General features: G+C 39.0%; 2 protein-coding genes across 2 annotated transcripts; both read left to right on the forward strand.

Moving 5' to 3' along the window:
* Positions 1 to 1878: 1878 nt before the first annotated feature.
* On the forward strand, positions 1879 to 8107 carry rack1 (receptor for activated C kinase 1). The gene is made up of 8 exons (XM_052014638.1): positions 1879 to 2212; positions 3720 to 3891; positions 4068 to 4215; positions 5634 to 5729; positions 6300 to 6410; positions 6692 to 6832; positions 7497 to 7607; positions 7967 to 8107. The coding sequence occupies exons 1-8, from the start codon at positions 2104 to 2106 to the stop codon at positions 8030 to 8032; spliced, it is 954 nt and encodes a 317-aa protein (XP_051870598.1). The 5' UTR covers positions 1879 to 2103; the 3' UTR covers positions 8033 to 8107.
* Positions 8108 to 11917: 3810 nt separating this feature from the next.
* On the forward strand, positions 11918 to 23364 carry nme5 (NME/NM23 family member 5). Its single transcript, XM_052014534.1, has 5 exons — positions 11918 to 12197; positions 15897 to 16102; positions 16600 to 16700; positions 21729 to 21847; positions 22767 to 23364. The coding sequence occupies exons 1-5, from the start codon at positions 12081 to 12083 to the stop codon at positions 22842 to 22844; spliced, it is 621 nt and encodes a 206-aa protein (XP_051870494.1). The 5' UTR covers positions 11918 to 12080; the 3' UTR covers positions 22845 to 23364.
* Positions 23365 to 24958: the final 1594 nt, after the last annotated feature.

Raw genomic sequence — 24958 nt, forward strand, 5'->3', positions numbered from 1 at the left:
ACTTTTAACTTTACCTGCACAACCCTAACCCTACATTGTCAGTGGAACACTATGGACTACCACTTGCACAACCATAGACTTGTCTTTGATTGTGTCTTTGTTTTTTTTTGCAGTAAAGTCTTGCTTTTGCACAGTCTTTTGTTTTTCACTGTATGGTATAATTTTACGTATAATTTATATTCCCTATGTTGCCTGTACCCACATGCCTGTGATGCTGCTGCAACTTTTTCATTGTACCAGTACTTCACCATACTTGTGTACATGACAATAAACTTCAACTCGACCTGTTTCTTTCTCCACAGATGCTGCTTGACCTGCAGAGTTTTTCCAGCACTTGCTGTTTTTACAGCAACTTTACATCTGTTCTTGCCTTTGGAGTAGTTTCTTGTTTAAAAAGTAGTAATGGTTATTTTTAGTCTGATTAAAAAGTTAGTTTAACTTTTCATCTCAAATTGTTTACACTTTTTTAATAGGAAATGAAAATATTTTAATCATTACAGACATATAATTGAAAAGCAAATATCTACAGATGTTGGAAATCGGAAATATGAACCGAAAATATTGATAGTATTTCACAGGGGAGGCAACATAGGTTGCTAACTTTTTATCTGAGCTCCAAGGAAAAGGAATCTTGAAATATATATTGCCTGGCCCGTTGAGTTCATTTTTTCTGTTTTTTTAACAGGCATGTAGGTGCGGCACAAAACGATCCATTACTGAATTTGGCAAAAATATGCATCAGTCTTTTCAAAGGGCCGTTAATTCTTCACAGCGAATGAGCATCTTTAACAAAGAAACAGCTCTCGGTGTGCTTCCCGGAGGTGTGGAAAATTGCGATGGAAGCCATAGAGATAACAAGCAATCTCTGTTCGGTTGAAGCAACAATCTGCTGGAAGAACTTAGCAGGTAATGCAGCATCTGTGGGAGGAAAGAAACCGTCGACATTTCAGGTTAAACCCCTGCACCAGGACTACCTGTAATGCCGACAAATCCTTTCCTCCCACAGATGCTGCCTGACCTGCTGAGTTCCTCCAGCAGACTGTTTGTTGTTCTGGATTCCAGCACCTGCAGTCACTTGTGTCTCCTCTGTTCAGTTGGACTATGGTCATTGATGCTTTTTTTATTCCAAAATAAACTTTATTCATCATAAAAAGCAAACTATATACAACAATAAAACAGTGCAAACCTTTACATTTGTGTACAGATCAATCATTAGTGCTATCTTTTTATATAAAAAACACAGCACCGATGCCACTTGGGTGGCTCCCCCCCATATTTACAATATTTAAGGGGCTTTCTCGCCTGACCACGCCCCTCCCTCTCCATTGGCAGAAGAACCCTAAACTCTAGTCCTTCCCCACTGATGGCATTTTTGTTATTCCAAAATAAACTTTATTCATAAAAAACAAACTATATACAACAATAAAACAGAGCAAACCTGTACATCCGTGTACGGATCAGTCATTAGTCTTATCTTTTTATATATAAAAAAACACAGCACCGATGCCACTTGCGTGGCTCCCTAGGGTGCTACCCCAATCCCATATTTACAATATTTAAGGGGCCTGACCCCACCCCTCACTCTCCAGTGGCAGAAGAACCCTAAACTGTAGTCCTTACCAACCAAGCCCTCGCGTTGGCTGCACTCAGCTTCAGGGCGTCCCTCAGCACGTACTCCTGCATGCTATTCTTTCACCCTATTGTCCCCACCCTTCTGCTTTTTCTACCTCCAAGTTAGTTTTCTGTCAGGAAATCACTGAAGTGCCACTGTTAACTGAAGCGATTGGCACCAAAAAAATCGGTGCAGCATCTCTGATTGAGAGTGGGCGGGACACACCAGGCTGTTTGCACTCACATCCACGTTCAGCAACAAGCTACGACTGGAATGAACATCCAGCCCCACACAACAACTCACTGCCTCACCTCCCGCACTAGCAACCAGCCGTCTCCCCGGCCATTCAGCCTTGCGTCCCTGCGTCATATCCGGGCGCGGCCCGGTGGCTTCCTCTTTCTCTGTGGCTGTGGAGGAGGCCGTTTGCTGAGGCGAAGGCTGTGCCGCAATCCGCTTCCATCGGCTTCCAGGACGCCCGATTTCCAGTCGCGATGACGGAACAGATGACCCTTCGCGGGACCCTAAAGGGTCACAATGGCTGGGTGACACAAATCGCCACCACCCCGCAATTTCCAGACATGATTCTATCAGCGTCCCGAGGTAGGCCGGATCGGGCCAGGCAGGAGTCCAAGCCGTGGTGTTGGCAATGCGGGCAGGGCCGAGCCGAGCTGCCTTTTGCTCGACCCTGCACTTAATTTTACTTGTGCATTCCCCTATCGTATCTATCTGAACTATCCAGTTACTACTCGTGGTTCCGGCTACCAGGTTCAACGTAGACAGTGTGCTGACATCCGCCGGTGAGGCAGAGCCTTGATTTAGCTCCTTGTGGTCCTAAAACTGTGGTGGCGCAGAAGGCCGACTTCTTGAAAGCTGGAAAATTGTGTTTAAATCAAAGCAGCCAAAAAGCTAATGAGCATATTACGCTTAGATCTGAAAGCTACTTGTTGCCTTTGAAAACCTGCATGAAACAAAGTGCTTTACAATTACTTAACGTCCCTCTTTAAGAAGGACAAGGCACTGTTGAGGTCATAAATACAAGCAGAATTTATGCCCTCTCGCCTTTGTTCTGGATCTTAGTAAGATTATGACTGATTCTTTGATTCCATGTAAGCTAATATGTCTCCCATATCTTCCTTTGTGCAAGTATCTGGATGTCAGTCGTGAATGTTCTCAATGACTGAGCATCTATGATGCTCCAAAGTATAGACTGCTAAAAGTTTGATATGAATTTTAAGTCATCCCAGCCTTAAATGGGTCACCTCTTGGGCCTCCAGTTCAAGATTCTCTACTGTGGTGGGATGCTTCTTGGCCTGTCAATATTGCTCAAATTCCTGTGAGAGCCTATTCTTCTCAACAGGTGAATATGGGTTATTTCCTTTAACCTTTTTTTTAGAACAATCCCTGCCCCTATATCCCCAGAATAAATCTAGTAAAATCATGCTGCACTCTCCCCATGCATGTATGTTCCTGGGTATAGTGAGCTTAACTGTGTACTGCACTTAAAGGGTTTGTAGACTTGCCAAATACCTGAACAATTGTAGCAAGATTTCTGTACTCTTTTGCATTGATCCCTGTGCAATAACATTTTGGAATTGGTTTAATTCCTTTCTATATTTTGTGTTTATTTATGTGTGTATTGATCTCTCTGTACACAATCGTAATAATTCCTTGCCACTTAAAGTGCTGTTTTTCCATTCAGCTTGTGAAAATAAAATCATTCTTGATCTGCCATCTTCCTGCCCACTAATGTAGGTCTATCCTTTTTCTGAAGAAAAAGGTAGCAAATTTGAAATGAATCTTTTGAGCTAAAGGAAAATGGAAACAAAAATTTGAAATTCTGCAAAATCAGGCAGGATCTATAGTGAAAGCATACCAATTAACCTATTGAGTTTAGATTCTTTCAAAACTCCCACTTGTTGGGGAAAAACAGCAATGTGCTTTTATGGATCTTTCTCAGTTATCAAGTAGAAATAGCTGCCAATTTACCTTGATTAGTTATTATAAAATAAGATGAGAATAAATTGCAATAGGGAATGGGTCATTGCAGATGAGTAACAATAGTTTCAATTGATCTTGATTCATCATGTTCATTATTTTTCTTTTTCAGATAGAACTATCATCATGTGGAAATTAACTCGGGATGAGACTAGTTATGGTGTGCCTCAACGTTCCCTCCATGGTCATTCCCACTTTATTAGTGATGTGGTCATTTCTTCTGATGGTCAATTTGCCCTTTCTGGCTCCTGGGATGGAACCCTGCGACTTTGGGATTTGACAACGTAAGAATGCTGATAAATCACCATTTTAAGATGGTTGGGTTTATGCAATAATTTATTCATAAAACATTTTAAATAAGATTTGTACTAATTGAAGACTCTATAGCTTAATTTTTACAATAAGTGGAAGTTTTTCTGCAGCTGGGGAAGTTAAGAGGCCAATTTTATCACTTTTCCAGAGGTTCAACTACCCGCCGATTTGTTGGTCACACCAAGGATGTTCTGAGTGTTGCCTTTTCGGCAGATAATCGCCAGATTGTGTCTGGTTCCCGTGACAAAACTGTTAAACTGTGGAACACCCTGGGAGTTTGCAAATACACCATTCAGGTATCTTTGAGGCTGTGAATTTTTACAATTCTATATATTTTAACAAACACTGGTATTATCTTCCTTGGGTTGTGTCCAGAGAGCGAGTTACATTCCTGAGATAAAATACCGACAGTAGACAGTGAGGAAGATAGCTTTAGATTGTAGGAAGCCATAGGTAGTCTGGACAGTCAGGCAGAAATGTGGCAGATGGAACTCCATACAGTGATGTACCAAGCCAAAGAATGGGATAATATTGAAAGTTGTGGAGGAAGAAAAAGAACTTTGGAGTGTATGCCCACAGATCTTTAAAAGAAGTAGGACAAGTGAATTAGGTGATAAAATGGTATGTTTTTATTGGGCAAAGCACAGAACGTAAGAGTGGGGAAGTTATGATACATCTTTATAATGCTAATTGAATGATAATTTGAGAGTGCTGTTCTGGTCACTGATTTAAGGTAAATGTGATTTATACTAGAAAGCCTCTGGAGATTTGAGGAAATTGTCAGACTTGAAAAAATTTCAGCTATGAGGAAAGGTGAAATTGGTTGGTTATTTTCTTTGGAACTGAGAAGACTGAGGGCAAGCTTGAGTTGTGTAAAGTTATGAGGGGCAGGATTAGTTGATAGGGCAAAAGTTGGCAGACATCAGTTTAAAGAAACTGGTAAAAGGGTAGGGTATGTGAGGAAAAATGTTTCTCTTGGAGAGAGGTAGGAATCTGCAACTCACTAACACTAAGTGTGGTGGGGGCTTTCATGCTTGGTAGAACCAGAACCTACAGGGCCATGTGCCAAGTGCTGGAAGGTTGAGTTGGATTGGATAGCTTTTACTTTGAGTGTCCTTTAAGTTTGCTATGAATTATACAGCAAAACGAATGGCATAATCTCGCTGTATGGATGACAATGAACTGAATAAATCTATTATAAAATGATATGACGTCGATGGATACAACTTGCAATTGCCATGTTGGCTGTATATTATGTCAGGATTAGCTGTCTCGCCCACTTCTAATTTAATACAGTTTGATTGTGTTGTTATTTAGTCAGTTTCAAACAATATTTGGTGCTGAAATGTTAGAAGTATGTCTTTTATATGGTGGGGAGGAGAAAGCATCTGACTAATCTTTCTTAACCACAGGGTTGTATGTAGTATCAGTTGGGTTTCTTCATTGTTTATTCAAGGCAGTAATATAACTAAAATGTGTGCTCTTCAGGTAGTTGGTGCTGTGGAATGCTGTTTATCAAGTGATGTATTTTAGCTTGATGTAAAAAATATGGTCGGAAAGGTGTTATTTGCTATTTGGCATCTTGAAATTGTAGACATCTTGGTTATTAATACAATGTTATGGTCAGAATTTGAAATGGATGAATAGAAATAATGGTGAAATCTGTTCTAACGACTTTAAATCTTGTACATCTTTATCCATCCCTACTCTGTAGGATGAATGCCATTCTGAATGGGTTTCGTGTGTTCGCTTCTCACCAAATAGCAGCAATCCTATCATTGTCTCCTGTGGCTGGGATAAGCTGGTTAAGGTAAGTATGTTAAAGATACAGATTAGAATTTGTTTTTTGGGGGGGGGGGGGGGGGGGGCGGTTGTTACAGCAGAATTTATACCACCCTGATGTTGTTTCAGTGATTTTCTTTTGTCTGTCAGCTGCTTGGAAGAACCTGCTTGTGGACAATGTTTTTGATCTTTTCTCTTAGCAAACAGGAAGTCGTTTGGCCTATTATGTCTATGGTGGCAGTTTGAGCAATTCCATTCCCCCACTTCCCTGTGACCTATTCTCATTATCCATCAACTCCACACTGATTATTCTACCACCCAATAACTGATAAACCTACCAACTAACACGTACAAGGAAACAGGAGGAAAGCAGATCACCTGGGGAATACGTGTGGTGATAGAGAATGTGTAAACTCCACATAGCACCTATGTTCAAGATTAACGCCAGAGCTCTGGAGCTGTGAGATACTGCTTGTGCCACTATGCAGCCCACTATGATCGCTTAAGAGTTCTTTGATTACTTAAAAATCTGCATTAGTTAACAGACAAATGGTATATTTAAAAATAATGTATTAAATGTTCTCTCTTCTGTTCCTAGGTTTGGAACCTGGCCAATTGCAAACTGAAAACAAATCATATTGGGCACCCTGGTTACCTGAACACTGTTACTGTTTCCCCGGATGGATCCCTGTGCGCTTCAGGGGGCAAGGTACATCATTTCTGTTTTACACGCTTACTATTTTCATTTGGTGGTTTAGGTGGCTAAACTAGTAATGACTTAACTTCAGTTTTTCTTATCAATGATGTTTATTTGGAGCAACTATTAATGGGATGTGACTGCATTCTTGTCAAAGTATTTGCATATTTGTGAATATTGGCTTCAGCTTAAAGTTTTAAAGCAAAAGCTAGCAAATGTTCTTGCACTTAATGTTTACTGTTGAAGTGTCTTATAGGCTTCTTAATGTTAAATAAGTGTTTTCTGTTCTGTAGGATGGACAAGCCATGTTGTGGGATCTTAATGAGGGAAAACATCTGTACACCTTGGATGGTGGTGACATCATCAACGCCTTGTGCTTCAGCCCTAATAGATATTGGCTTTGTGCTGCCACTGGGCCAAGCATTAAAATTTGGGTAAGTATGCTTACATTTTTGAGATTTTCTTGTAAACACTGGAAGATGAAGCAGTTCATAAGAGAAATTTTCAAGTGTTCATTAATTTTAAAACGGACTTGTATTTCTTGGGAGAATAGAATGACACTGCACCCATTTAAGATATCTTGGTTTCTTTTGTAATCTTGTTTCAATATTTATCTCCAATTGTCCAGACAGTGACCAGTGCACTGTGTGCTTCATGAACCTCGGCGGCTCAGTTCTGTTTTACTGGTCATACTTCCCTCTTTTTGTGGTCTGGAGATAGTTGGCTGGCACTTTGTTTGGTTTGTGGATGTTGTCTACTTTTTGATATGTATAATATAAAAATATTAGTCAATACAGAAAGTAAAGCGAGTGAAGATTGCAGCGTGGCAGTTGTTTTTCCTCAACCTGACCTGCTTATCAAGGAAGAATGGGCAATGCCCTGTTTTCCTGTAACTGAACACTGCTTGGTCAATGCTATTTTTATACACATGGGAAGGATAGATGGTCTTAAAGAATGCCAATCCTCTTAAAATGTAATTACATTTACTTAAACCATATTCAGGTTTAACAAGAAACCTTTCCCTGTGCATGTACCATTTCTTTTGTTTTTAAACTGTATTAGTGGAAAATGTTAAGTGTATTTTTGAATTGTTCACAGGACCTGGAAGGAAAAATCATAGTGGATGAATTGCGACAGGAAGTAATTAGCACCAGCAGTAAAGCGGAGCCTCCACAGTGTACCTGCCTGGCTTGGTCTGCAGATGGACAGGTATCTTAGCATATTGAAATATGGCCAGTATCCCTATGATATCATTCACACAAGTATCTTACCCTTGTGGGGATGATGCATATCTTGCAAGTATGAGGGATTTGAGGCTGGAATCTTCATTGATGGGAATGGTGGAATGCATGTGGCTGCTATAAATTAGTGCAGAGTATCCAAGTTAAATATTTCTTATGGCTGCCAAGAATATCTTGTAAGTTTGGTAGCAATGTCTTGTTTTAGTTGTTTGTATGTGAATCTGGAAACCTAGAGGTGTTGCTTTGAATAAAACATTAATTTAGTTTTCTATTTTTTTAAAAAAATCTACAATATTAAGATTAATTTCTGACTTTATTTTCTCTCAGACATTGTTTGCTGGCTACACGGATAACCTTATCAGAGTCTGGCAGGTCACCATTGGAACAAGATGAAATGCGTTTTGCAAGAAAATGGAGAATTCTTGTTTGGGCTGATTCAAAATAAAATATTGCTACTTTTCAACTGAATATGTGTAGAGAATGCTTTTTCAATTCCTCGTTTGTTTATTTTTGAATGGATAACTGCTCCAAAAATGCACTTTACCTGTCATCTGAAACAAGTTTTTTTTGGAAGTTGATTTGCTCTATTATGTTTATAATGATTGTATTTGTGATTGAGATGAATTAGGGCTTTTGTTTTTTCATTGTATCCAAATCCGCGGTTTGCTTGCGATCTTTTTAATGTGGCAAAGTTTTCTTAAACTAAATTGATTGGACATATATCTAGGTTCTGAATAGCTGCACATCATATTATCATTCTAGTCAATGTTTAGCTCCATTTCAAAGAACGTATATAATCCATGTTGACACTATGGGTTGAGTTGTTAATTCCTGCTGTCTGTTTGGTAAATGCAGACACTCCATTTTACTATTTAAAGAAGAGTTCTGATGTGCTAGTCAGTTTTTTTTCATCTCTTGGCTAGCATTGCAACAAATGGTCATGTTTATCAATCTTTTGCTGGGGTTGAATGCACAATACCTGTTATATTCTCCGGGGTGAATTTATCTTTGTATTTTTCCTATCTTATGTTTCTTGTAAATAGATTTGCTACTAATTTGGCATGAGGGTCTTTTAGGTTGGAATGAATTTGTCACCTTAAGGTTGGGTCTAGTGGGTGATTGGAGTAGAACAGAGAACACCTCTGCTCTTAAATATTTTAGGCAATAGATATCTGACACTTCCTTGCCACACCAAAAGTCAAAGAGTTTATTGTCATATGTACATGTATGCACAGGTGCAATGGGAAAACTTGCAGCAGCATCACAGTACGTAGCGTTTGAGAAGCACCTAATCAATGTAAGAAAATGCATCAGAGGAAATCTCTAGCAGGTCAGTCTAGATCTAAGAAGAAAAGGCAATCTTGTAGATTGTTCTTTAAAAACTGAGTGTCTGTTTCCAGCAATAGTTTGCATTAACAAATTGGTTTTATAATTCAACAAATTATCTCTTTTAGGGCAGCTTGCACCAATTCAATAAAAAAAATGCTTTTTGTTGGACTTCATGAAAGCTGCATAATGACTTGTGGTTCATGCATTTAGGATCTCATGTTTGAGGGTCTGAATTTGACAGTTCTGTATTTAGTTTATTGCTAATTTTATAGATTATTTGTAACAGCTGAGCTGAAGGTGACAAGCTTAGCACTCCATTGATCCTTGAACAAGAGTTGTTATTCATTATGCTCTTTCCCTGTGAACTCTTAGTGTGTGCAAATGCATAAATTCCTGCAAGGAGAGGCATTAAGTAAATAATTTCAGCTGCATTTTGTGCAATGCAGTTAAACTGGCAACCATCTACAGAAAGTGTGAAAATGTTCTTTTAATTCTCAGTGCGGAGTCATTGAGTATTATCTGAATGTTTACAGTGCTGCTGTTGACATTGTCTGCAGCCAGTTCTTATTGCACCAAAGGTGAAATTAATGGAAGAAGGACTGATATGCCAACATTTGTAATTTACTTGAAAGTTGGAAGATTTTGAGTTTAACCGATCATGAGGATGAGAAATTTAAGGCATTCCACTGCAGCAGAATCTGTCAAATTTATATTTGGGTGGAAAAACCAAGGTTTCCCCATCCTCAGTATGGTGTTTTCTTATCTCAGTCTTCCTGACTGATCCCTGGTTGTAGGCTGCTTGGTTAGGGGAAACATCAACTCTGCAACTGCTCTGTCCAGCCCTGTAAGAATTTTTTATGTTGCATTGAGATTGCTCCTCATTATTCTAAACTGTAGACCTCATTTGCTTAATCTCTCACGGGACTATTCCTCCAATCCCAATTCCTGGAATCAGTCTGGTGAACGTGTTCTTATTCTGCCACACTGCTTTTTTTTCTACCAACATAGATGATATTTTTCCTCATATTTCCTGCTCTTCCCCAGTCACTTGGCTTCTATTTATCCCTGCATCCTCCTTTCAACTTTTATTGCTAGCCAGCTTCATAAAATCAGCATATTAAGATACAAACTTGGATAGAAAAGGCTGTAAATGCTCAGTGGGTCAGGTAGCATCCGTGGAAAGAAACAGTTGATGGTTCTGGTCAAGGACTCCTGATGTGTGAGGATTTGAGAGATTAGACTCTAGTTTTTAGAAGCACCATCCAGGCTGAGGCCCTTTTCATGATCATTTTCTCCCTCCAGCACTGGCAAAGTTTGACTATAGTGACTGCCATCTACGGAAGGGGTTCCTGTTCTTTTATTCCTCACTTCCAGATTTATCAGTATTTTATCATTTCACAGCTTGACAAAGTTCTGATGAAGGGTTTCTGACCTGGAAAGTTGACTCTTCACAGATGTGGCCTGACCTGCTGATTATATCCAGTATTTTCTGTTTTTATAATAATAGCTTGAATGCCTTGCTTATCAGCCCATTCACCTCCTGTGATCATTTTTGTGAAATGCAAAATCTGAATTTCCATCACTGCAAATTCTCAGCCATAAAATGTTACGACTGCGCAAATATTCCTGCATATTCCTTCCTAATAATGTGTTCCTTAGTTTGGGAGCCTTGGATCTATGATACGCAGTGGAGCAACCCACCCAAGGCTCCAATGGACCTCCCAAATTGCCAGCCCCAACACTTGAGCCATATTGTAGTTGTCATCCATCCTTAAATGCAGTGAGCAGGTAATAGGCCTTCTGAACAGAGTTACGAGTGAGTAAACTGTAATGGCTTTGTGCACTATCAGCTACTAAAGTCAGCTGATAATGCACAGTGGAATCAGAGGTTTGAGCATTTTTTTTAATATTCATTATCAGTATCTGGAGATTTCTGGCAAAGCCACATCCCTAATTGTTGTGAAGAAACTTATGGTGAAGATACTCCCACAGTGCTGTTGAGCAGTGAGTTGCAGGATTTATACCCAGTGATGATAGGCAGGCAATATAGGTGTGTAACTTTGAGAGGAACCTGGTGGTAGTGTTCCCAAATGCCTCCTGCCCTTGCTCCTGATGGTAAAGGTCACAGATTTGTGAGTTGCTGTTGGAGTAACCTGGAGGCATAATTGCAACACCTTTTGTAGCCGGTACACTGGTGCTGGAGGGAATTAATGGTTGATGGAGTGCCAATCAAGCAGGCTGCTTTGCCTTTAATGTTTAAAGTTTGTGAAAGTTGTTGGCAGGGCACTTATCCAGGCAAGTCCATGTTTGAACCAACATGATGTGGTGAAGTTTAGAGTCGAGTGATCTTGGTGAGACCCACACTGGGAATTGGTGAAAGGGTTATTGGTGATTAGGTAGCACTTGATAGCAGTGTTGACAGCCGCTTCCATCACTTTGAGAGTAGACTGAGTAGATGCCAGCATTGTAACTAGAACAACTTAGCGAGAGACGCAGCTAATTCTGGGGTGCAGTTCTTCGGCATCAAAGCTGGGATGTTGTCTGGTCCCCTACCCTTTGATATACCCAATGCTCTTGGCCCCTTCCTTGTTTGATTTGTCCAAATAAGCAAAACATCTACACAATTTCAAAACACACTAAACATTTTTTTAGTTCAACTAATGACAAGTACACGAGTGGCATAACCTGCATTCATTCTCCAGAGAATTTGGTTCAGCTTGTAGAAATTAGCGGGAGCCTGAGAGAAGATGCCCAAATCTTACCCATTGTATTGTCAACTCTCAGTGAATGTTTGCACCGAACTATTTAATTAGAACACGTACAGAAAAATGCCGGTCGAATAAAGTGCATGGCGAGTATAAATTGTTAGAAGAAACCGGTTGCTTCTGAAAAGTATCCTGGGAAAAGTGCTTCAACATTGTGTTCCTTGGCAACTGTTGTGAGGCAACCTCAGCAAGACCAGGAGCGAAATCCCAACTCACTTCCGTTCCTTTGTAGCACCAAACACTGCAAGTTTTAGCAAATATACCACAACATTACAATTTTCTCGAGATTGCTCCGCTTTCAGCATTTTCGGAGAGGGTCCGATCCCTCAACCATACGCGAGTGAACCATGGAGAAAGCTGCAGTGTACGTGGAGAGGACGCTGGCTCTCATTAAACCCGACGCCATCGCCAAGGCGGACGAAATTGAAGAGATCATTCTCCGCTCTGGCTTCACCATTATTCAGGTACTTTGGGTGGTTTGTCCTGGCCAAAATTCAGCATCCTCCTGCCAGTTTGATTTTAAGGCTCTACATAAAGCATCGCAGCTGAATTCCTAGTACTAATACCTCATAGTGATGTGTGTTTTTGTACAGTGGAATTGTTGCCTTTTTATTGTCTAAACAAAAATCAAATCGGGGGATTGTTTATCAAGAAAGCAATCTTGTGGCATTGGTTTCTTGTAGAGATTGTTGAATACAAATGTAAAGGAGAAATGTACTTCCTGGGGACAAACTTGGCTGGTGTTTGGTGCATTTACAATTTCCTCAAACTTTTCACTAGGAGACAAAAGCAGAAGAAATGGTGATGTTATTTGACTAGAGAATGCAGTGGTATCCCATAGTAGTCAAAGTGTTCTTGATAAATATTGCCCTGGATTTTGTGGTCAGTAGCAAACTGCCCACATTTGTTGCTGACTTATAGGAAAAGAAAGTACATAATTAACCCGTGCAAATCTCCTGAGAGCAACTTATTTGCATGAAGTTAGCTCAGTCCTTCAAGGGTAGGGCCCTGTGGGTCTATATCCCATCACATGGAAGCATCAGAACAGCTCCCACCTTTGTGTTGGGTTTCAATATTTGATCGAATAAACTTTTATAATACTAGTGAGTGCTGATGTGGTTGAGGAATCAGAGGTATTCCATTTGGTTAGAATTAAGGAACAATACATGAGCTATTATGTCATTAAGTTTATTTACTATAATTTACAAAATAATGGGAAGAATATGGAGGAGCAAGTTCAAGAGAGATGCCTGAAAAATAGATTGGGGATAATATGGACCTTATTGAAGTATTGGCTAGTAACAGTGTAAAGGTGAAGAAGGAAGGAATTATTGAGAAGATTACTTTTATGATCAATTTGTTTCCTGCCCAGTGAGGAAGAATATACTGTGGATCAGGATGCCACAACTGCAGGAGTGCTAATAACTTGGAAGGTGTAGAGCTGGAGAAAATTAGATATGGGGGTGAGGACTCACGGGGATAATGAAAATAAAGATGAGAATTTTAATATTGAACACAGAGGTGATGCATCGTACAAGTTCAATCATCAGCAGCAGAGTTTTGAATGATCTCAAATATAAAAGATATGGGCTGAGGGAGGACAGACAAGAGTGCATTGGTATAGTAAAGTCTAGATAATAGCAATGACATAGACAAGGATAATTATGATTTCAACAATATAATTTCAAAGTTTTCAAATGATGTTGGACTTGGTGTAGAAAACAGTGAGCTTAAGGCTAGGAAAGTCTTGTATGTTCTAACAGAGGAAAAAGGAAGGTCTTTGCATTGGTGCAGACATGTGGTCTATCGCTCATGTTGGTGCCAAAATGATCTAGTTCGGTTCCAGATGATTGCTAGGGGAAGGAGACAGTGGCCAGGGAACTGAAGACACTGGGTTGGATCTCCCTTGTATTTAGTTAGAATAAAGTTATGTTCATCTACAGGTGGATGTTTGGCGGGCAGTCTGACAGTTTAAGTACAATGAATTTGAACACTTCTACAAATCTGCTCTTTTCTTTTTCAAGCAATGCAACCTTACCAGTGTCTTCATATCCCTCATACTGTTTCAAAAACACTATTCTGCTAGTTTCTAAAATCTTGACAACTTTCCCCAAAGGTTTGTGCCCCATAAAGAATTCAAGACTTCAGTTCAGACTTAACCAGTTGCTTGAAGAAGAAAAGAGCAGATTTGTAGAAGTGTTCAAATTCATGAACAGTTTTCTTTTAGTAAATTAAAAGAAACTGTTTCAAGATGGTTGGGAACTAGAGTTCACAAATATAAAGTGATTAGCAAATGACCCAGAGTCAAAGAGCGAAGCAGCGTGTTTTTGAACTACTCCAATATTTAAAAAAAATTGATGATTTAAACAAAACTTTACATGCTTACAGGAATGAGCAAGAAAATGGTCTAATTAGAATCATAGAAACATAAGGCATAAAATGGGCCCTTTCGGCCCACCTTGTCCATGCCAGCGGGAGATTAGCTTTTTAAAGGAAACAGATTTAATAAAATTAGTAGAAGAGGATAACATTGTAACTGCTGCAGTCTGGAATATACTGTCCACATTTAAATGTGGGCAAAGAAAATTAGATAAATACTTGATTGGGGGGGGGGGAGGAGTGAATTTTTAGGGGGAACATGTGGAAAGGCCATGAGAGCTGGAGTAATCAGAGGGTGTTTCAAAAAGCCAGTGCTGGCATAATGATGAATAGCTGCTTCTTGGGCTATGTGATTCTTTTCCTTCTGAGTTCTCTTTTTTTCCTCCACCCAATAGTTTGGTTTCAATCCCTACATTTTGTTTTAGAAAACATTTATCTGAATTTTGTCACCTGTTTTAACTTTTTAAAATGTAGCAAATAAACTCAAAGGAAAATAAAAGCAGAATGAAATAAATGACTGCTGGGCCAGGGTCATTCTCCTAAAAAGAATGAATTTTATTTGTAATTCTATGGGTTATCTTTATTACCTTATACTTAACCTTTTTCAGTGCTCCTATTCAGCACTAGGGAGTGTGATTGACTGCCTTTCCTCACAATGGCGTGTAGGATCACTAGGACATTAAGGAATAATTAGTTAAGTTTGCAGAAGGTAGTAAATAAACTGGCCCAATCTTTTACACTGCAGGCAAGAAGTAACACTTTTAATAAACTGGTGTAATAATGTACTTAATAGTGCCACTTGTGGAATGAGTAACAGAAGAGAAATGGACCTTTTCTATCCAAAAAATGAACGGAATGATAGGCCTGAATGTTAGGATATAGTTATAAATGTGAGGTTCAAAGTCAAGTTTATAGTCATATGCACAAGTACATATATGCTCTGATGCAATGGAAAATTTGCTTGCAGCAGCATCACAGACACACAGCATCATGTAAGTAGCATTCACAGGAGAAACATAAATGAAACATAAATTATACACAATGTTTACAAGAAAGAACACAATTAGAACAAAAAAAATCAAAGTCCATTTATTGCAAAGTGATCAAAGTGTTCATAGTGCTGCTACAGTGTAGTGATTAGGGTTTTGCCAGTTGGTTCAAGAACTGAATGGTTGAAGGGAAGTAGCCCTTCTTGAACCTGGTTATGTGGGACTTAAGGCTTTTTTACCTCCTGCCTGATAGTAGTGAGTGTGGCATGGATTTAAACAGAGAATTATTTAAAATTCAGTAGAATTTTACTATTAATAGAAAATACCTATGGTTAGGAACTGTCAGTATTTACTCCATTGACGTGTACTGAAGAGCATTGGTTCACTCCAAGTTACATTCTATTTCATTATTAAATACAACTGGTGTTAATGATATTTTTTATTCCTTTTTCTATTGTAATTGAATAACTTTAAAGGGGACAGTTTACATACTGTACTGATGTCAAAGCCATCTCAAATTTTAAATATTGCATAATATATTACAGAATGAAGATATGTTAATGTTGGGTTGAAATTTTGCATTTTTCCTTTTCATTGGAGCACACTCGAGCTTTTCAGATCCCAACTAAGTTGGGCATCTGTGTTTTCATGTGGATTATATCTCCTTCATATTTCCTACCTTCCTCCTCCGTTCTTCATTTCTTTTTCTCCTTTTTTCTCCCCTCCACCCCTGCTTTTTCCCTTTATGTCTGCTAACCTAGGATGTATTGCATTGAACTTCTTTTTCTGTTGCAGAAAAGGAGAGTCTGTTTAAGCCCTGAGGTGTGCAGTGATATTTATGCAGCACATTATGGAAAAATGTTCTTTCCCAGCTTAACAGCATTCATGAGTTCTGGGACAAGTGTTGCCATGATTATTGCCAGAGATAAAGCTATTGCATACTGGAATGAATTGATTGGACCTGCAGATAGTGTAAAGGCAAAAGAAACTCATCCAGAGAGGTGAGTGTTCTTAGAAATAAAGATGTGTGGGGCAAATCTCTCTCTCTCTGGCATTAGTTCTGTTCAGAAATAATAGTGGAACATGATGTAATAGGGAAGAGGTTATCTTGTCCAGTCCTGGAAAATAAAATGTAAAGCTAATCTGATCCTATCAATCTCGCAACTTGTAGAAGAGTTTAAATTGCCTCTCCTCCCTGGTTAGAAAAGCAGAGTATATAAGGAGCTCAATGCAGACCATGTTTTCTTCTATTCGTTGCAACCGAGGTCTGGTTGCTCTTTCAATAAATTCCATGAAATTCAATTCCTTAAATTTGTTATTAGGAAGTGAGATCTTTATCATAAAGACTGAGTAGCTTCATTGTATTCTTTCACAATTTATCAATACATTGTTCATTTTATTCTTAAAAATAAAATATTCTGCATTTTTGCTTGTGAAAAATGCCAGTAAAATGATATGATTGTTTTGATCTCTTTTTATCAATGTGTGACCGTTCCAGTTTAAGAGCATTATATGGGACTGATGATCTTAGGAATGCTGTGCATGGCAGTGAAACCTTTTCTGCAGCAGAGAGGGAAATTCGGTTTATTTTTCCTGATGGTAAGTCTTTAACTTCCAATTCCTACTTTTCCTTAATGGATGTAAAGAGGAATAATTCCATTTCGTGTTATCCGCTGGTGCCAAAATGGCAAACAAAATAAATCAAAAATGATTTTCATTTCAATAAAGTGTTATAAAATTCTGAAGATCATCTGATTAACTGTAGTACAATAACAATTTTAGAGTTTATAAAATCATAGGTGTAGTGTTTCTTTAAGCAGTTTACTGTATACATGTTGCCCATTCAGTAAAGAAATAGTACTTTTCATTCACTTGCTTATCTTAAGCCTCAGCCTTAAGAAATATTCAAAGGCTCTGCTTTCATTGACCTTTGAGGAAGAGAGTTGCAAAGCCTTACAACCCCCTGAAAGAAAACACTTTGCTTCACCTCCATGTCACGAACCAGCAACAAAAGAAACACACTGAGCATGATTCAGTGTTAAAAACTATTTTATTAATCACTACTTATGATAATACGTAAAATAAAAGTAAAAATGTTAGTATGTTAGAATTCAAAAATGTTAAACCTCAAACGTTAACCCCAAACCTAAACTCTTCGTGTGTGTGTGACAAAGTCCAAAACTCCCAGTTCCGGAATGGTTCTTAAAGTTCAGTTCTGCAAGCCATAAGGTGAAACATGAGCAAGGGTTTCTTCAACAACCACCGTTGTCAGAAGATAAGACGTAGATGTAGAAAAACAGAGAGAGAGTACATACGAAATCCAAATGTTCCACGATGGAACCCAAACGACACTTCAGTGTTTACTCGGTAGTGACTTCCTCACCCCGAAAAGCATCTGAATCGTGGTCGTCCACACACAAATACCTGTTTCCTTCTACAGGTCAGCAATAAGGTGAACTCCACCGGATTACTTCCAACTTCCATACATGGATTTCAGTGGCAGACACAGTTATTGTTTCTCATCCATCGATAGAGAAAACTAGCAGGCTGGTGTCTCTCTCCCTTCTCTCTCTCTCTCTCCTTCTTCTTCTAACTTCTTCCACAACGTCATTACGTCCTTTATCTTCTATTGACGTAAGCACGCCCCACACACACATACACACACACACTCTATCTTAAAGGGACTTTCACTGAGTCCGTAACATCCATCTTAAATGGGCAACCCCTTATTTTAAAACAGTGACCCCCTAGTTCTAGATATTCCCACAAGAGGCAACATCTTCTCAGTTTGTCCTGTCAAGTCTTCTCTCTATTCTAAGCTCCAGTGGATACAAGCCTATCTTGTCCAACCTTATAAGACAACCTGCCCATTGCAGGTTTTAGTATAGCAAACCTTCTTTGAACCACTGCCTATGGATTAACATCCTTCCTTAAATTAGGTCAGTACAATACACAATACTCCAGATGTAGTATCACATATACCCTGTATAACTGAAGTATAACCTCGCTACTTTTACATTCAATTCCCCTAATGATAAATAATATTCTGTTTGCTTTCCTAATTATTTGATGTACCCACATACTAGGCTTTTCTGATTCAGGCAATGGGACACTCAGCATCTTCCTTTGCCCTGCATCTGAGTTCTCAGAGGCAAATGTAACTTTTTTTTTAAAAAGCACATTTTTCTAACAAATATAACTATAATAGTTGGAAATATTGATAGATAGCAGACATAGCTAAGTTACCTTTACTAATAATTAAATTGCTTTATTTTTTTTAAATTTGGGAACAACATGAGAAAAAGCATCAAACCTAAAACATCCTAAAAATATTTCAGCCATCTACATCACTGCAAACATTCCAAAGGATGGCACATTAACCTAGAGAGATATTACAATATCATGGAATTTCTGCTTAATTATTCTGTTTTAACAGCAGAAAAGATTGTGAAATTTTAAAATAAGCTCAAGCTTCCTTGCTCTTTTAAGCTTTCTTTAAAAAAAATTAGAAGATCATCAGGCTAGAAGTGTCTCATCAACAAAACAGGCTTCACGCCCATCATAATTTAATCACCATTTAAAGTTTCAGCTATTGTGCTCATTTGCAGGTCTTGGTCGGGTTGAGGGGAGGGTTCTAAAAATTTAGTTGGATATTTTGAGTGCAAGAATAAAAATATATTTTGAATGATAATCAAAATAGGTGGTTGATGGTCAGTACAGAGTTGATGGGCTAAGGGCCTGTATCTGTGCTGTATCCCTCCGACTCTATAACTAAAAAGTAACAATTAGTATTTTAAAAAAAATTCATTAGTTAAAAAAATTTGAATTAGTCACGTGGTGTATTTGCTCTGTGCTTTAATGTGATTATTTTCTGCATGGAACCCATTTCCAGCTGGTTTAATCAAATATTGCCAAGTTACCACTCTTAAATATATCAATTATTTGTCATGCATAATCAAAAGCAAAGAAAAATAAAACAGCCTGATTTTCTGGCTCAAGGACAATTTTGAATTCGGTGATATGCAAGTGAATTTGAGGGTCTTGATAATGGGGAATGGGGAGATGGGGGTGCGGATGGCAAACATTCAAAATGGGAGCGATTCTATACCCAATTTGCACTAGAATTACAGGCTGAGCCCAAGCAGGAAAGCCCCGTCCCTATCTCTGTGTACATCTCGTGGTTATAGAAATCTGGAATTCTCCTTCCTATCTCCCCACATCCCAACTCTTCTTGGCCCACCAGAGGAGGCTGTTATGTCTTGGCCAGTTGAAATTTTCAAATCTGAGATTGCTAGATTGATTGGAAAAATATTGGAAGTTACAGAACTGAGGGAGAAAATTGAGTTAAAGTACCAGTTTGTTGTAATCTAACCGACAGGTATAACAGCTTTTTGGTGCTGAACACCTGCTCCCACATTCCTAATAAACTTTCCTGTTTTTTTTAAACAACTGTTAATTTAAATTTATTTTAAATAATTTAAGACTAATTGTTCAAGAAAAAAACATTATTTCCAACATATAAGAATATAAATGAAAAGCACGATGATGCTGGAGGAACTCAGCAGGCCAGGCAGCATCCATGGAGAAAAGCAGGCAGTCAACGTTTTGGGTCAGGACCCTTTTTCAGGACTGAAGATAGGAAAAGGGGAGCCCAATGTATACTGTAGGAGGGAAAAGCAGGGCAGTGATAGGTGGACAAAAGAGGGGAGGCGGGGTGGGCACAGGGTGGTGATAGGTAGATGCAGGTGAGCGATAGTGATAGGCAGGTGTGGGGGAGGAGGGGAGAGCAGATCCACCGGGGGATGGGTCAAAGGTAAGAGAGAGAAAAAAAGGCTAGGAAAGGGAAGAAGAGGAGAAGCACGGTGGGGGTGGGGGGGGGGGGGTGGTATTACCTAAAGTGGGAGAATTCAGTATTCACCGCGATCTGCATCTTCCCGTTGCCAGTCACTTCAACTCCCCTTCCCACACTATCACTGATATGTCAGTCCTCTGCCTCCTCCACTGCCAGGAGAATTCCAAGCACAAACTGGAGGAACAGCACCTCATTTTCTGTCTTGGAACCTTGCAGCCTAATGGCATGAATATTGAATTCTCCCACTTTAGGTAATCCCCCCCCTTCCCCACAACCCCCCCCCCATGCTTCTTCTCTTCCCTTTCCTAGCCTTTTCCTTCCCTCTCCTTGCCTTTTACCCATACTCCGGTGGATCTGCTCTCCCCTCCTTCCCCACACCTGCCTATCACTATCTCTTACCTGCATCTACCTATCACCACCCCGTGCCCACCCCACCTCCCCTCTTTTGTCCACCTATCACTGCTCTGCTTTTCCCTGCTATATATTGGACTTCCCCTTTTCCTATCTTCAGTCCTGAAGAAGGGTCCTGACCCGAAACGTTGACCGCCTGCTTTTCTCCACAGATGCTGCCTGGCCTGCTGAATTCCTCCAGCATCATCATGTTTTTCATCTAGATTCCAGCATCTGCAGTCCTTTGTTTCTCCAATATGAAAATATAACATTGTTTGTCCATTTGGAGAGATTATTAAGATGTCACACATAAGCTTGCAAATTTGCACACAATTTCAAAATTGTATCTATCAACAGTTATTGGAACAAAAGAGAACAAAAATTAATGATATATTTCATGTAATTAAATTAAAGAATGCTTCAATTTATATTAATTTAGAGCCTAATTACAATTATACCCTTGTGGGGTCCGTAAATAAGTTATATGTTAAATTAATGATGTTAATTAACATTTCAGAAAAATGTGTTAAATCTACAATTATCTGTTTTGTTCATGTCAATTCCCTTAAGAGAATTACTGTACATTTTATTGATAGAATTAATAAAAGCTATTAATGGCATAGTGTAGTGGAAACACCATAATCAAGACAGCTGTCTTCTAATGCCAGTTATTGATCATGTGTTTGCACATCTGTTTGAGGTTAAAAGCCTGATGTGAGTGGAGTTTGCTTAAAGCAGATTCTTGATTGAATCTGATAGCTGAGAGCTAACACTGCACATGATCAGTAGACAGTAACTGCTCTAGAAATATGTGTATATTGCTGCTAAGTTAAGACAAACTCTGGACCTACTTGTAATGTCATGCTTAAAACAATGAATATAATCAGGCCCTCCCCAGGTTACCAATGCCCGAGAGCAGCAGGTAACCAGGGCCAGAGTGGGATCCGGAGGTGGCTGGGGCTAGAACACCAGATTTGTGGACAGCCCATACATACGATCAAGTGTTTGGGAGACTGGCGGGGTGGATTTGCCGGCTGCTGCAGGACTGCAGGGTAGGAATGGGGCATTTCCGCGTGTCTTCTCTCCCCACCCACCAAAACCGAACAGAGCCGGCAGCCCTGAGCAGGCTTGGTCACTCACTCAGTCAGTGAGGCCGGCTGGTGGCCACTGTTCCTACGCTGGCTGCTCGCTCTCCCGTCACAGCTGTTCCTGTTAATTTCCAACTTGCGAATAGTTTTCAGGATCAGAACCCTGTCATAACCTGGGGATTCCCTGTACTCTGTGGTTTCTTGGTAGCTTCACTAGGGGGAGCAGGAAAGTTGAAAAATTCAAACAAGATTTACCAGAAAATCTTGAGGCACGTTTGATTATTTAATACTTTACAGCTTCCGTTGATCCAATTCCTATCAGACAATCTGCAATGAGTTACCTGAGCAGATATGTAATTCCTACTTTGTTATCGGGACTGACTGAACTCTGCAAGGAGAAACCCACAGATTCTATTGTAAGTACCCTCCAGTCATTGAATACTGTAATATCTGTCGCAATTGCTCGTTAACTCAACCTTTTCACCTTGGGCATTACTCTTCTCAAATTCATTCTTTGTTATCTTGTGGCAATTTTGAACTCCATTTGAAGTTTTTCATCATTTAAAATAATACAAGGGTTTCTAATTACTATTTTCTCTTTTTGTGGCTTTGTTATAAATTTCCAAGAAATTGCTCCACCCTGCATATGCACAGATGGTAATTCAACACAGAGCATTCATGCTGATATCTTAAAATTAATTTGATAGCAAACATCAGGAGGGAAATTTGTTCAGTAGCATTTTACAAGCACCTTGCATGCACATTCTCATGACATGAAAAAATCATTTACATTGCAAAAGGGCTAAAATCGGAATGCTTGTCCTCAATGCCAGAAATTGTACATGGTGCAAGGAGGAAAAGCTGCCTTATGATTGGCCTCTGTCACTTAGTGGAAAATATTGCGGATTCTGGAAATTTGTGACAAAAACTGAAAATGCTGGGAGTGCCTCAACAGTTGAGGCAGCATCTGTGGAGAGTGATATAGAGTTACTATTTAATGTCAATAACCTTTCATCAGAACTTATCAAATCCTTACTGTAATGTACTTGCGTGAGCCTAAACCAGCATGTTGATTACAGTTTCCCATTCTTGTGTGAGGCCATTGAGATGACTTGAGGAAGATAGGGCAGTAGGAGACAATGCTCTGAGATTGGATTGAATTACGTTATTGAGGAATAGTGAAGGCAGATCTAATGGGAGAATTGAATGTTAAAACTGTGCCAGAGATGATATGACTCCCTCCCAATGATGTGCAGGAAATGTTGCTTGAATTTTTTTTTCATTTTTTAGAAATCAGTTATTTTTAACGTAGCTTTATATTGTATTTTGTTTCAGACCTGGCTTGCAGACTGGCTGATTGCAAACAATCCCAACAAGCCAAGCATTTGTGAGGATTTTTTAGAAGAGCCCTAAAATGGCTATTCTGACAGATTAAAGAACTCTAAGTTGTTGGAAAGGTGAAAACAACTCCACTTCCAGGAAATATTAATTGTAGGTGGAATTTGACCAATGCAAACAACGAATGACTTTGAATTTTAATATATTCAACATATTTGATGTTGTTAATGTTTAAATATCAATTTTTGATGTTTACAATGAATGGCAAATACAGAAAAATCACTAAGCATTAACATCTCTCACTTGATGACCCTCAAAGAAACCAGCTTATAATAATAAATTTCTTTGTGTTACATTTTATACGCTCAAAATCCTTTTCTTAACAAGGTCAGAGGTTGCCAAGCTGATCATGATTGTGCTGGATTCGCCTAATTGATTGGGGAGCTGAATGGTCCTCTGATGCTTCACAATCAACAGCAACTCTTGAAACTATTGTTTTATTATCACCATTTTCCTCAGATGTATTCTCCTCTAGGTGTTTGTTAAGTGTTTACCTAATTTGTGATTGACATACCATGTCTATCAAATTGTGATAATTCATTCTGTACTCCAATGATCCATGTGAAATAAAATACTTATTTCTAGCACTTTTATGCATCTGGTTCTAGTCCAAAGTACAAACTTGAAATTGATGCTTGCTTGTGACCAATACATAAATTATTGGAAATATTTCTTCAATATTCACTTTCAATGTTTTTGAGCACTTCTGTCAGCTTTCATAGGATCTCAGACATTTGTGATACTGAGGAAGGCCCATCAAATCCATATTGGCCATCTTTGGAATTCAGCCCATAGTCTCCAGTTTTTAATTCTTCAGGTGTTCAGACAAGTAAGTTTTGTATGTACTGAGGGTTTCTGCCTTTTCTGACCTTTCAGACAGTGAGTTCCAGAACCCCACTATTCTGTGGTTGGAATTTTGTTTCTGTAACTCCCCTCTGATCCTTCCACCAATTCACTTAAATCTATGACCACCAGTTTTTGACCCTTCAGCTATGGGTTTCATTTCTTACACCGTCTCGGCCTCTCATAGTTTTGGACTGCTCTGTTAAGCCTCCCCTTAGTCTCCTTCATACCAAGGATAATGACCCAAGCCTTTCATAACCATCTTGAGGCCTTGTGCATCTGGTCGTCTAGCAAGAAAACTGTAAAAGATGCGTAAAAAAGAAAAGATTAACTAAATATAATGTGGCCCCCGAAAACTAAATATAATGAGGCAGGAGAAGCTGTACTGGAGAATAAGGAAATAGCTGAGAAATTAAATGAATATTTTGTGTCTGTCACCACTGAAGACACAGAAACTTCCTGTAAATAGTGGAAAAATTACATGTCTCAACTGAATGAGAAGTTTAAAGAAATGAGTATTATTAAAAAATTAGTATTGGACAAATTAAGGAGAAGGCAAGGTGATCAAATCCCCTGAACCTGATGACCTACATCGTATCTATGGTTTTCAAGCAGCTGCCTGTGGACATTGTGGATGCACTGGTTGCCATCTTCCAAAATTCCATGGATTCTAGAATGATTCCTGTGGATTGGATAGTAGCGATCCTACTGTTTATGAAAAGAGGGGGAGAGGAAATGGAATTATAGACCAGTTAGCCTGACATTAGTAGCAGATTGCTGGAATCCCAGCAAATTGCTGGAATCTGTTAATAGGGAAGTGTTACAAGACAGATTTATGACAGAGGATTCATGTCTGACTAATCAAGTTTTTTCTGAGGTTATAACTAAAAAAAGATAAGAATAAACCAGGACTGAAATGAGAAGTTTATACTTTCAAAGGGTACTGAATATTTGGAATTCTCCATTGAAAAGGGCTGTGGAAGTTCATTCAAGACAGGTACCTCTGCTTTAAGTTTTGAGGGAATCCAGATATGTCGCGTTAGTGCAAGAAAATGCTGTTGAGATAAAAGATTAGCATGATCTTGTTGAAAGGTGTAGTAGGTAGTGCTTATATTCTTGTGTTCTCCTCTGTATCCTCAAGTGCTAACTTCCTTCCTGCCGTGTGGTAACTGAAACTTCACAGAAGGTCTAGCCTTTTTCGTGTTTTATACAATTCTAATAGTATTTTTCTTTTTTTTGCAAAATGTAGGTCATGAGTAAGGCCATCAATTAGTGCTCTTCCCTAA

The sequence above is a fragment of the Pristis pectinata genome, chromosome 4, assembly GCF_009764475.1.
Source record: "Pristis pectinata isolate sPriPec2 chromosome 4, sPriPec2.1.pri, whole genome shotgun sequence".
Taxonomy (NCBI): domain Eukaryota; kingdom Metazoa; phylum Chordata; class Chondrichthyes; order Rhinopristiformes; family Pristidae; genus Pristis; species Pristis pectinata.

Coding starts and splice junctions, on each gene's coding strand:
- rack1 (XM_052014638.1), top strand. CDS start 2,104: ATGACGGAACAGATGACCCTTCGCGGGACCCTAAAGGGTCACAATGGC. Junction 4,216..5,633: donor TTTGCAAATACACCATTCAG/GTATCTTTGAGG, acceptor CCTACTCTGTAG/GATGAATGCCATTCTGAATG. Junction 5,730..6,299: donor GCTGGGATAAGCTGGTTAAG/GTAAGTATGTTA, acceptor TTCTGTTCCTAG/GTTTGGAACCTGGCCAATTG.
- nme5 (XM_052014534.1), top strand. CDS start 12,081: ATGGAGAAAGCTGCAGTGTACGTGGAGAGGACGCTGGCTCTCATTAAA. Junction 12,198..15,896: donor CTGGCTTCACCATTATTCAG/GTACTTTGGGTG, acceptor TTTCTGTTGCAG/AAAAGGAGAGTCTGTTTAAG. Junction 16,701..21,728: donor TCGGTTTATTTTTCCTGATG/GTAAGTCTTTAA, acceptor AATACTTTACAG/CTTCCGTTGATCCAATTCCT.